This window comes from Diadema antillarum, unplaced genomic scaffold (assembly GCF_040938485.1).
Source record: "Diadema antillarum isolate AM-2024a unplaced genomic scaffold, OU_Dant_1.0 scf00000007, whole genome shotgun sequence".
NCBI lineage: Eukaryota > Metazoa > Echinodermata > Echinoidea > Diadematoida > Diadematidae > Diadema > Diadema antillarum.
The window spans coordinates 4,422,131-4,436,027 of NW_027270896.1; the positions used below are offsets into that span (position 1 = coordinate 4,422,131).

The window sequence follows — 13,897 nt, forward strand, 5'->3', positions numbered from 1 at the left end:
GTGGAGATAACACTCGCCCACGCCTTCTCCCTGCTCGCCCCCCCCCCCCCCCCCGCCATGCAAAGAAGTAGACTGTGGCTATACCCAGATCGCTTTATTTCAATTCTAAAAACGCAAAAGCTCCGCGAGCGGGAAGGGGAATCCCCCTTCCCCTAAGCTCTATACCTCACTAGACTTTATACATACGCACAGATGGTGCACATGCGGAATAAGAGCTAAATTCCGTGATTTTAACACTTCGATGAAAAAGTATTCCACCAAAAATTTGCACCAGATCGCTGAATTTCAGGTCTGAAAACGCAAAATCACCTTCGTGTGGGAGGGGATATGCCCCTATATCTACACCCTCGTGTGCATGCTTTTTCTGTTTGATTGCTGAACAGACAGCGTTCATGATATTCAGTGTAAGAATCAATACAAGAAGACTAGTGTATTTAAATTATACCATTTTATTGGCAAATTGTTCAATAATAATCTACACTAAAATATACTGCTACCTTAAACAAGTGGGACTGTTTCACGTCGATGAAACACGCAAAAACATGCATCAAATTGCACCATTTGCAACATCAAAATGCAAAAAGTTCTCGCCGTGGGAGGGGGACACCCCCCTCGCTCGCTCCGCTCGCTCGGGTTCAGTCGCGTTCATAATATTCAGTGAAAAGAATTAATACAAGAAGTGTATTTGAATTATACAATTTTATAGGCAAATTGTTCAATGATAATCTACACTAAAATATACTGCTACCTTAAACAAGTGGGACTGTTTCACGTCGATAAAACGCGCAAAAACATGCATCAAATTGCACCATTTGCAACATCAAAATGCAAAAAGTTCTTACTGTGGGAGGGGGGACACCCCCCTCCCCAAACCCTCCCCTCCCCCCCTCGCTCGCTCCGCTCGCTCGGGTTCAGTCGCGTTCATGATATTCAGTGAAAAGAATTAATACAACAAGTGTATCTAAATTATACCATTTTATAGGCAAATTATTCATTAATAATCTACACTAAAATTATACTGCTACCTTAAACAAGTGGGAATATTTCACGTCGATAAAACGCGCCAAAAACATGCATCAAATTGCACCATTTGCAACATCAAAATGCAAAAAGTTCTTACCGTGGGAGAGGGGACACCCCCCTCCCACACCCTCCCCTCCCCCCTCGCTCGCTCCGCTCGCTCGGGTTCAGTCGCGTTCATGATATTCAGTGAAGAGAATTAATACAACAAGTGTATCTAAATTATACCATTTTATAGGCAAATTGTTCAATAATAATCTACACTGAAATATACTGCTACCTTAAACAAGTGGGACTGTTTCACGTCGATAAAACGCGCAAAAACATGCATCAAATTGCACCATTTGCAACATCAAAATGCAAAAAGTTCTTACTGTGGGAGGGGGGACACCCCCTTCCCACACCCTCCCCTACCCCCTCGCTCGCTCCGCTCGCTCGGGTGCAGTCGCGTTCATGATATTCAGTGAAAAGAATTAATACAAGAAGTGTATCTAAATCATACCATTTTATAGGCAATTGTTCAATAATAATCTACATCAAAATAAACAGCTACCATAAACAAGTGGGACTGTTTCACGTCGATAAAACGCGCAAAAACATGCATCAAATTGCACCATTTACAACATCAAAATGTAAAAAGTTCTTACTGTGGGAGGGGGGACACCCCCCTCCCACACCCTCCCCTACCCCCTCGCTCGCTCCGCTCGCTCGGGTTCAGTCGCGTTCATGATATTCAATGAAAAGAATTAATACAAGAAGTGTATCTAAATTATACCATTTTATATGCAAATTGTTCAATAATAATCTACATCAAAATAAACAGCTACCATAAACAAGTGGGACTGTTTCACGTCGATAAAACGCGCAAAAACATGCATCAAATTGCACCATTTACAACATCAAAATGCAAAAAGTTCTTACTGTGGGAGGGGGGACACCCCCCTCCCACACCCTCTCCTACCCTCTTGCTCGCTCCGCTCGCTCGGGTTCAGTCGCGTTCATGATATTCAGTGAAAAGAATCAATACAAGAAGTGTATCTAAATTATACCATTTTATAGGCAAATTGTTCAATAATAATCTACATCAAAATAAACTGCTACCATAAACAAGTGGGACTGTTTCACGTCGATAAAACGCGCAAAAACATGCATCAAATTGCACCATTTACAACATCAAAATGCAAAAAGTTCTTACCGTGGCAGGGGGGACACCCCCCTCCCACACCCTCCCCCCCTCGCTCGCTCCGCTCGCTCGGGCTCGGTCGCTTCGCTCCCTCGCACACTAACCGCCCCCCCTAACATGAAATCCTGGCTACGCCGTTGCACTGATAGACACGTAAAAATGTGTCAGGTCACTAGTCACAAGCATTGATATTACATAGTTCTTAAAGCCATACAATCGTGGCGAGTGGTTTGTGTGGCACGCAGACGAACGCAACACGCTGCCTCCCCCATTCTGTATCAAATGTAGTGACCCCGAATGAGAATAGTGCTGGCTCAATGGGTCAGCGAACAACACTCTAGACTACAAGAGTTCTGTGCTACAAATCTCCTGACCCAAAATGGCTGTCCGAGCGAGCCACGAGAGCTTCCGAATGGACGCACACTCTCAGTGCCTATGCGCATGAAGAGAGGCCAAAAAATCCACGCGTCTTCTGGCCTCTCTCTCGCTCGCGGTCACAATCTTTGTGTATGATGCGTACACACACACGCACACACACATGTCTCAGTGGCAGCATTGTCCCACACGTTTATGGATATAGCACCGAGTCTGGCATTGCGCAATTGCATGTACAAACTTCGGTCGTTCGGGAGTTTACGTATTATTAGGGATGACGATCGTCCGACTTTAACGTGAATTACTCTTACGTAAAATAGACAAAAGGAGGGAAATTGGAACCGACAACACAGCATAATAAATTGCTTTCTTTGCTTTTAATGATCTTCGACGACAATATGTGACCCTGCATCATAAAACCAACAAAAAGTCGCCAGACATGGATTTGTAGTTAAGAAAGATTCTGAAGGAGAAGACTCTAAAGCCCCTTTTACACTTTCACGGATTGCTTCACGGATGACCACGGATCGTCATCCGTGGTGTTCCGGCATGCAAAATATCGATTTTTCTCTCAATGCCGGTGTGAATACGATGCCGACTGGATGTCTACACGGACAAATACGGAGGCTACACGGACAAGTACGGTGCCTACACGGACAGACAAGGAACGAACGCGGACCACAGCGGAAACGATACGGAGCTAACACGGCCATATCAAGGAAGAGCACGGGTGCAACTGGGTCCCTTCGCGGTCTTTACACGGATATCCCTAAAATGTTGAAAGATGACATTTACTTTTGCTTTTGATACTTTATCATTCTAGGGCGACAAGCCTCCAGAGCTAATAACAAGCACATCAGAAAATCTACAGCAGCCCACGTATGCCTCGGCTTGTCGACGTCAGGCAAATCTCTTTATTGCAAACTCTCATTTTGCGGGAACATCATAACATAAACAAAGCAAAACAAAGCAAAACAAAACAAAACACGCATACAAAAAAAACCAACTTCAAGGAAATGTGTGTGGGTCACTGAAGCTTTTCAGGCGACCATCGGATGGAGCAGATGCTAATACGAACGTCCCGATGTCTTCACGGATTGTCCCGGAATGAGTCCGGAGGCAACACGGAATAGCCGGTGCCTTCAAGGAAGGAATACGGAAGCAACACGGAGTAGACGGTGCCAACAAGGAAGAGTTCGTATTGATTTTCATCCGTGATGTCCGGGATGAAAAATTAAGCAAGCTTAATTTTTTTCCGCGGACATTCCGGATGATCAAGGATAATGCCGGATGACTTCACGGAGTCAACACGGTCATGCCGGAAACAGTACGGATGATCCCGGATTGACGATCCGTGGTCATCCGTGATGCGATCCGTGAAAGTGTAAAAGGGGCTTAAGCTTTAAAATGATGTATAGCTCAATTAAAATGGACTCTCCTAACCTATCTAAATACTGGAAAGAAAGCACACACTCTGGAAAAGTGTGAACCGAGAAAGGAGGTCTGTCTGTCTATTCAATAGCTTAATCTTTACCAAACCGTGCCAGCTGTGCAATGAATGGGACACTGCAATGAACAACAATGAAGAGATTATCAGAATGAATTGAAATTAAGAATGTTCTATTAACACATTCTGTTCAAGATTAATGCTAACTTTCAAAGCAGTAGCATTATTCCTCCAAAAGTTATCAGACTTGAAAGTGAAGAGTGTGCAAATGATTATCAAGAAATAAAAAGAGGCCTCTAAGACATACCTGATTTAACTATACAAACAAGGGATGTAGAAAAACTGCTGGAAATGCACTTTCCCATTCATTTTATGATCCAGCACCTTAAGAATAATGTAGAAGAAGGGTAGCCCCTACAGAAAATATGAAAAACTTAATATTGACTTAGTTGACCCGTTTCACCTTTTTTGAGTCCTCACGTAAAATCAAGGGGTGCGACTTTTTGTTCGTTTTGTGATGTACGGTCACATAATTTATTATATACATGCACAATTAGAACTACTTGGCGTTATTTTATTCATTTTTTGACGGTTTGAAATGACTTCATGAACTTTTTAAGGTGTTCCCGGGAAACTTCGACTCTACCACTCCTGTCAAGCACTATTTTCGACCACCGATCAAGGGCCAATATATCCGGTTTCAACCCTTAACTTTCAACAATGAGATGGCAGTCAGGCTCGAACTCCGTGGCTATGGTCCTATACACAGCAATCTTGGTATGTTTTATTCGTCCGTCAAGTCAACTAAAACACAATCCTTTGGTCTGCAGGTGTGTCTTTTAATTGTCATTCTTATGCGATTTTCCGTCGTTATTTCATTAATTAGTTATAAGATATCTCATTTTCCATTTGAATCCGTATTGTTTCAGTTGCAGGGAAAGTATTAAACTCACTTCAATAACGGATTCTTAAATTGGGAGTGCACTTCAATCCCATAATTCCCTCATATTGACAAAGTCATGTGAACGTATTCATGGATTTTAACGAGTTCAATATCCCTTTTTTAGAAACATAGGATACACTTTAATATCACAAGTCCTTTTCGCATAGGGCCAACCTCTGATACATGATTTGCCTGTCTCTCTTCTTAGCGTCATTTGATGATGAAGGATGCAAGGTAGAACGTGGTGATCCCCTTGGTGTGGGGGACGGCAGTATTCCAGATGACCGGCTTACAAGCTCGTCCACCTACAACGGTCAGACAAATTTCTACGGGGTCACGAACGGCAGACTCGACCTCATGGTACCTGGACCAGACGGTGGGTCCTGGACCGCTGATTCTAGTGACTCGGATCCATGGGTCAAGGTGACAAAAAAATAATGTTGTCTATGTTAAGTTTATTCAAATAAGGAACCCTCTTTACCTTTATTTCTTTTTATTTCAAGCGTTGAACCTCCATCGCATGTACCCAATCAAAACACGCAACAAAACCTTAGCTTGTTATGCCTTTCTCTCCTCGGTTTCTTATCCTTCAAGTGTAGGTGCCACCATTATATAATATACTACAACAAGATTGACGAAATGACGCGCAGTCGGATGGATGGTAAGATGTTTTGTGATACACCTCACCTACACAATGCATCAAATGTGATATTTTGAATACTTTTTAAATCACTGCTCCCGAAGGTAAACAGGACCTTGAAAGCAAGCAAACAAACAAACAAACAAATAAATCAAAAAGTTCGTTATAATTTTGTAATCCTCAGATTGACATTGGTCAGACTGCCACGGTAACCGGAGTGATCACTCAGGGTAGCTACCACTGGAACAACTGGGTGACATCCATCTTCGTTTCTACGTCACTGGATGACGTCAGTTGGCATTTTGTGGCAAGATGCGGAACACGGCAGGTAGGCAATTTCACGAGCAATATTTCATCTAAAAGATGAATAAACTTGGTTATTGTACACAAAGTCCGCACGGGAAGTTCGTAACAATGTGAGCATGATTTTTTTCCCGGTGTTCCAACTTTGTTTGAAACAAAGAACAAACAAAAACATTTCAACTAAATTCAAACTACGTCTCAATACCAGCAGAACCAATGTTGTTTTCAAGTTTTTTTTCTTAGACCATCTTGATCAAGACAATGAAATGATTTAAGCCCTGCTATTTAGGTCATATTTTTTTGAATGGCACTTGCATGTGCTCGGTAAATTAATGGAATAATCCACTGAAAAAAGAGTTGTTTTGTAACATGTCTGTCTCTTAAAGGAAAAAAAAAAACAGAAAGTAGGCAGCACCAGAACCCTTGTCATTATTTCAAACACCGGTCTGTTGTTCATACCCTAAAGTGATCACATGACGACGTCACCATGGCCAAAAGAAAAATAATAAGAATAAAATCAGACCTTAAGACTTTTGAATCTAGACATCAGTAAATTCGTTACACAGGGTACAGGTTTTCAAAATTGGATACGATTCATAACGAATCATTATGAACGAAAATTTGACATCGCAGCTTCACAGTATGTTCGATTTGATAAGTTATAAAAGGCACAACAAAAAGAGTATGTGCACGAATTCTACACAAGTGAAGTAAGAAGTATTGCAATAGAATTAGATCTTTTACATCACAGGAATACGTAAGCCTCTCATGTTGTCATCATACTTGTTTAGTGTATTATTCTCTAGTATTTTGATTTATTGGTTTACCTGCTCAGGGACTAATTTTTTCCCAGAAATTTATTAATTTGTAAATCACTGTCGATTTATGTTCTACCTCTTTTAAGTAATTATGTAAGTTATGTGAGTTTTGATAAGATGTTCTGAAACCTTACCATCATGGATCTTGATATGTTAAAGGAAAAAAAGTCGACACTTTACTCAAAATGTAAACAAATTGAATAGGTCACTACAACCACATGGAAACATCTGTATGTGTGTGTGTATGACTGATATTGACATTTCATCTTCATCACCATGATGACTGTAATCAAAATCATAATCACTATCAGCATAGACGGAATTGTGATTCCATGCTTATACGTGTGTTGAATCTTTCAGATTTTTTCGGCGAACTTTGACCGCAATACCCACGTGACGTCATTGTTTGACTCACCAATCAACGCTCGTTACGTGAAGATTCACGCACATACGTACAAGAATTTTGCCTCCATGCGATTCGAAGTCCTTGGGTTCTTGATATGATGTCCACCTAACTACTTGGGACACTTCACACTAAGTTTCAACTTTCTTATCGGAACACATGTCTGCCAACGTCAGTACTCGTGTCACGAGTTAATGTTGTCTTGAATGTACCCGTGCTGGAAAGAACACAGTGTTCCACACTGTGTTGACATAGTCGACTGTGTGAAAACGTAATAGTATGAAGATCATTTCACACTGTGGTGTGGTTTATCACAAGGTATTCACAAATTCATTTTCTGTTGTACAGCTTGAATTGATGATTCACGATGAGTTCACACTGTTGCAATGCTCGAATTTAACGGTGTGTTCACATGATTGTGTTCACACTGTGTTTCACGTTGTATTTCACATTGTGGGACATTGTGTTCTTTCCAGCAGGATAGGTACAGATGTTAGTCAGTCATAATGAACTTTGTGTGTGGAACAAAATGTTTCCGCTGACAATTAAAAATAACAAATACAAAAGCATAAGGATAAACATATTTACGACATATAATGATTATTATCTGTAATGACAAAGGAAAATATATTGAAAAAAAGACATTAAGAATCTTACGGGATATCACTGCATTTATCAAAGCATAAAGTTAAGAATTAGTCAGTATCTTTAACAGCAAGGTTGCCTCATGCTGAAGAAAAACAGTTAGAAATCCAGTGATACTTTATTAATAGACTTGCAATTAAAGAATGATGGAAGATCCTTACCATTATGTCAATAATAACTTTTTCACATTTTCTTCACAGCTGCTCTGACGACATTTGTGTATGTGTGTGTGTGTGTACGCGCGCGCGCGATTTCTCTGCCTTACTTAAACCTTTAAGAAAACTAAAAAGTAAACTTTATATCACTTTGCATGTTTCTCAAAAAGTCATTCTAAACATTATGATAATCGTAATATAATACAATTTTGAATTAATTAATGATTTTTGGGAGTTAGACAATAATTGTTTAATGGGGAAGCGAATCTTTTTGTAGTATGATTGTTGTTTTTCTGGTCTATCAATGTATACATATATTTCTATTATACATTACATGTATGCATATATCATATAAATGCTTTCGTATAATCTGAATATTACTGACTACCTTGCCAATAACTATCTGTATTTCAACCAACAACAAAAAAAAAACAAAAAAAAAAATATTTGTGAATAATTGGCCGTACTCATTTTAAAGGGATACAATACTGGTGAAAATGAGAATTGGGCTTCTAACTTTTTTGCGAGATACCAAGAAAACACTTGTAAAATAGTACAGAGCATACCATCTAAGAGGAATTTAAAGTTTATTTAATGAAAGTCTGTTTTGGATTGACTGAAACATTAAAAAGACAAACCACCAAAGTAAAACAAAGCGATTGTAATAAAAGTTGGGTCCCACATTTTATTAGAATCGCTCTGTTTTGGATATCTCAGCCATTTCAAAAACCAATTTAAATAAAATGAAGGTTGAATTCCTTATGGAATTACATGCTCTTTGATATTTCATAAGAGATTTCTCATTATCTCACCAAAAAATGTTAAAAACCTGAAGTTAGGTCTCAATCGAAACTATACGATCTCTTTAATGTAAAACATCGTATTAAAGAAGTGTACATTTGATTTTAGAAGTATCATATAATTATTCATGCATTATGATTTACAAATGATTGTTTCTTGCATTTCGCATAATTGATAATGATATGGTAAATTCCTGGATCTGAACATACAATATAATTATATGTTGTATTCTGTATGTTATTTAGTATGATTCAAACACAAAATGACATGTGGAACAAAATAAAAATGGTCAGTCAAGAGACTTAAAAAGAAGTAGAATGGTATTGGACAGTTATCTTCTGAAGGATTTGACTGAAACTTAGCTCATTTCTTTTCATGATTGTTCTCCGAAATCCATTGAAAGGTCATGCAATATATATATATATATATATATATATATATATATATATATATAGTTGTAGATTTATTCTGCAAGTATATGGGCTTATCTGAAAGGTTGTCAGAACTATGTGTAGTTGCATGCTGAAAATTAGGTTTGAATCTTCGTGTCATATTTCTTAGCAATTCTATTTATTAGAAGCATCCAGATACGAAGGTCTCATGCACAGGATCATTGAAGTCTAAAGTAAGTAAGAAGTAAAATGTTTTACCTCTGATATTTTTACCTCACTTTTTCGTCTGACATTTCTACCTCTGACATTTTTACCTCTGACATTTTTACAACTGACATTTTTACCTCGGACAATTCTACCTCTGACATTTTACCTGGCACCTGTGCATCAGCCCCTATTTAACATTGTAATAAAGCTAATATAGATATTCAATTAGAATCAAACAATTAAAACAATGCAAACATCTAACCTCCACTCAAAAATGAATGAATGTGTTTGAATAAAATTAGTGTAAATTGTGACAAAACAGTATGTATGTTACTGAGTTCTCGTTATAATCTAAGTATAAAATGTAATAAATTGACATTATTTATTTCTGGAAACAGAATAGAACAAAAGGATGTTGTGAAATACCTTGGTGTTATGATTGATCAACACTTGAAATGGGATATATATATAGATACAATGTGCAGGAATATTGTCAAACTGGTGAAATTTCTGGGCGGTTTACGCAGTTATGTAAATACTGCATGAAAAAAAAAGAAAAGAAAAAAATGCCGGGAAACTATGACGCCATGCGACACTACTTTCAACTTTCAACTTTCAACTTTATTTTCACCTCCATCAAAATGAACAAAGAAATTATGTACATTGCATATACACGGGATATTTGTGATACAGAACAAAATTTGAAAAGGTACCGAAGGTCTTACTAGAAGTGGAAGGAAAAACACCGATAGGCAGGAATTTAAGAGAGCATGCAACTAAATGTATAGGCATATTCTAGGTCTGTTCACATGGCAACAACTGAGTAGTATAACAGAGGCCATAAAAGTAGTATAAAAGAGGCCATAACAGAGGCCATTTAATGCCATAAATAATGTTTCTCCACCGTATTTTAAAGAGATGTTTAGATTTTCCAATACGCCATATAATCTTCATTCTGTTGATACTCTTGTTCTTCCAAAACCCAAAACTCAATACTGCCACAAGTATCTTAGTTATAGAGGACCGTGTTTATATACTAGTATCAAATTTTCAGCTTAAGTGTATTTGTAGATGTATTTTTCTTGTTCTTCTTTTTCATTGATGCGTAGATGTTTGTATTTGTTAGATTCATTGATTTGGCTCATTACCATCATGGTAATAGTGTTTGTATAACTGAAGGGTAGTAGTGGATGCTATTTTAACTCTGTACAGTGTAGTTTTTGTTGATATAAGTTTGCATGTTAATCTCAGATATACCAAGTGTGTTTTCTTCTGGACCCCTCGGTAGAACAGCGCCACCATGAGGGCGGAGCTGACCAGGGCCCTCCAGCCGCAGATTCATGTACTTTATGATAATTTCTTTGTATTATTCAATAAGAAGTGATGTACATATTTTTTTTTGCGGAAATAAAATCAATCAATCAATCAATCAATCAATCAATCAATCAATCAATCAATCAATCAAACCTACCACATTAACGTAAATACAAGAGTACTCAAAGAAAATAGTATCCCCTTACATAAGAGTATGCTAGATGTATTGTCTAAGTGTAATTTAAAATATATCATCTCTTTTACCAGCTTGAATTTGTGTACAATGATATTACAACATAATTTGTTTCATTATCTCATTGTCTTTGCATGATATAAAGCTTCAAAACAAATGTAAAAAGAATTCAAATGTACGATGTCTTTTTTTTCCTCTATAGCAGCTGCCTAGTGTCCAATAAACGGGGTTGATGCCAAAGCAATATGATCCATGTTTTATGACCATACAACGTACAGAGAGAGAGAGAGAGAGAGAGGGGGGGGGGGGAGGGGGGCTTCAATTTGATAAAAGTTTTAATTTAGGAAATGCTTGTACCGCCAGATTTGCCATTTGATACTCAACTTTTTGGAACCTGAATATAAAATTAATCATGGATGTTTCGAAACTGAGTTATGTTTCCATTTCAAATTACCTCCAACTAAATGATTATAAGTATACTTTTCAGCTATTACTGTACTCATATCAATGTCAGTAGTATCCGACACACAGTTTTGAACTATCAAGGATAAAAAGTGGGGATTTCTTTTTTTGTCACACGGTACAAAAAACAAACACGCGTTTGATGAAGAGTGTAGAGCAGCTCGAAGAGCATTCTTGAATATTAAAAAAGAGGTTAGGATTGTTAGTTGAGGAACAGGCTTAATTTCGTTACAATTATTTAACAATGGATGGTATTTTTGATTTAAAGCTATTGGTCAAATATTAACCCTCTGTACAACGCGTAAACTTTACACAGGAACCAATAATGTGTATGCAAGTGTAGCCTACATACTTACAATGACCCTGAACAATGGGCGTGATAACGTCCACCTTTTCAGAGTTTTGCTGACTAGACTTCTAAATAATTGTCTCTTGCTCCAAGGCACATGAATACTTTATTAATAATTCATGATGGGTTGCCCTGGGCACTGCCAGTCTGAATTTATGGTAAAGGGTAAAATGCATGAACATGAAAAAAACAAACAAGTAAGCACATGTTTCCTTGTGCGTGCATAATGCAGTATACTCTACATTTCAGGATGAAAGACTAGCTGTGATGGTGGAATTTCCCATGACTGATAAATCATTCAAACCCTGGCCATTCTCTGGGTGTTAACCATACGTCTACACACACCAACTGACTCATTTTCAAAGTAAAAGCTTTGTACAGAGTGTTGAAAAAAGAGCAAAATCTGAAGGCTAACTTGAAAAAGAATCTTGAATTTAAAGAAACTAGTATGCTTTCTTTCTTACGTAATACCTCCAACTCGATCTATTCCGCTATACTATGTTCATATCAATGTCAGTGCTATCTGATAGTCAAAACTGGTGGGAAATGTTTTTGTAACACCTAATACTTACCTCGTTCTGTTTAATTTTGACCTTTATTGCGGAACATACGGATGAATTTGACTTGTGCGGCGGCGTCGGGGAAAACGTTCATACCTTGGTGAGTTGACGCTTCGACGGAACGGACTGTAACCCTGGAGAAATGAACACACACACACACACACACACACACACTATATATATATATATATATATATATATATATATATATATATATATATATAATAAAAACAAGGAAACATGCTCAACTATCGGCTGTTATTATATATATATATATGTGACTGTGCACCTCAAAACGAACATAAAGTCGCACACACTGATTTTGTGTGAGGACTGGAAATAAGTGAGATGGATCAACCTAGCCGAACTTGACTTTTTCATATTTTCTGAAAGAGCGGGTCTTCTTTTACATTATGCTAAAATTTGGTATCATAAAACGGGCAGGAAAGTGTGTTTTTTAGCAGTTTATCTCAGACATTTTTGGTAGAATAGTGTGATTAGGCGTGTCTTTAGAATCCCTTTTTCATTTCTGAAAGACCTTGTCCACACTCTACACTTTCAACTCTAATAACTTTTGAAAGGATAGTGCTACTGCTTTGAAAGTTGGCATTAATTATGGACAGAATGTGTTAATGAGGCATGCTTAATTCCAATTTAATCTGATAATCCCTTCATTGTTGTTACTCTGGTGGTTTACTTCCTGTTTTTTGTCCCATTCATCGCACAGCAAGCACCGTTTGGTAAAGATTAAGCGCTTGAATAGACACTGCACTTCCGAGCCTCTTTTCTCAGTTCACACTTTTCCTGAGTTTGTGCTTTCTTTCCAATATTTAGATAGGTTAGGAGAGTCCATTTGATTTGAGTTATACATCATTTTAAAGCTTAAAGTCTGCTCTTTCAGAATACGGTCTTAACTAAAAATTCATGTCTGGCGACTTTTTGTTTGTTTTGAGGTGCAGGGTCACATATATATATATATATATATATATACATGAGTATATGAATATAAGAACGACCCAAGTCCATGGAAGATCATTTCGAGTAAACTAAAAAAAACTTCATATCTTTTTTATTTGGCAACATTGTATATACAAATTAGAACATATGTGACACTGCACCTCAAAACAAACAAAAAGTCGCCAGAGAAGAATTTTTAGTTAATACCATATTCTGAAAGAGCAGACTTTAAGCTTTAAAATGATGTATAACTCAAATCAAATGGACTCTCCTAACCTATTTAAATATTGGAAAGAAAGCACAAACTCAGGAAAATTGTGAACTGAGAAAAGAGGCTCTAAAGTACAGTGTCTATTCAAGCGCTTAATCTTTACCAAACCGTGCTGGCTGTGCAATGAATGGGACAAAAAAACAGGAAGAAAACCACCAGAGTAACAACAATGAAGGGATTATCAGATTAAACTGAAATTAAGCATGCCTCATTAACACATTCTGTCCATAATTAACACCAACTTTCAAAGCAGTAGCGCTATCCTTTCAAAAGTTATTAGAGTTGAAAGCGAAGAGTGTGGACAAGGTTTTTCAGAAATGAAAAAGGGATTCTAAAGACACACCTAATCACACAATTCTACCAGAAATGTTCGAGATAAACTGCTTAAAAAACACACTTTCTTGCCCGTTGTATGATACCAAATTTTAGCATAATGTAAAAGAAGACCCGTTCTTTCAG

The 13,897-nt window shown here is 37.7% G+C and overlaps 1 protein-coding gene across 1 annotated transcript in view; it reads left to right on the forward strand.

Moving 5' to 3' along the window:
- Positions 1 to 7,233, forward strand: part of LOC139716762 (lactadherin-like) — a 36,062-nt gene extending 28,829 nt beyond the window's left edge. Inside the window, exons 7-10 of the mRNA XM_071628299.1 lie at positions 4,646 to 4,802; positions 5,177 to 5,391; positions 5,793 to 5,936; positions 7,090 to 7,233. Coding sequence (XP_071484400.1) covers positions 4,646 to 4,802; positions 5,177 to 5,391; positions 5,793 to 5,936; positions 7,090 to 7,233 — 660 coding nt within the window. The remainder of the gene's footprint in view (positions 1 to 4,645; positions 4,803 to 5,176; positions 5,392 to 5,792; positions 5,937 to 7,089) is intronic.
- The last annotated feature ends 6,664 nt before the right edge of the window (positions 7,234 to 13,897 follow it).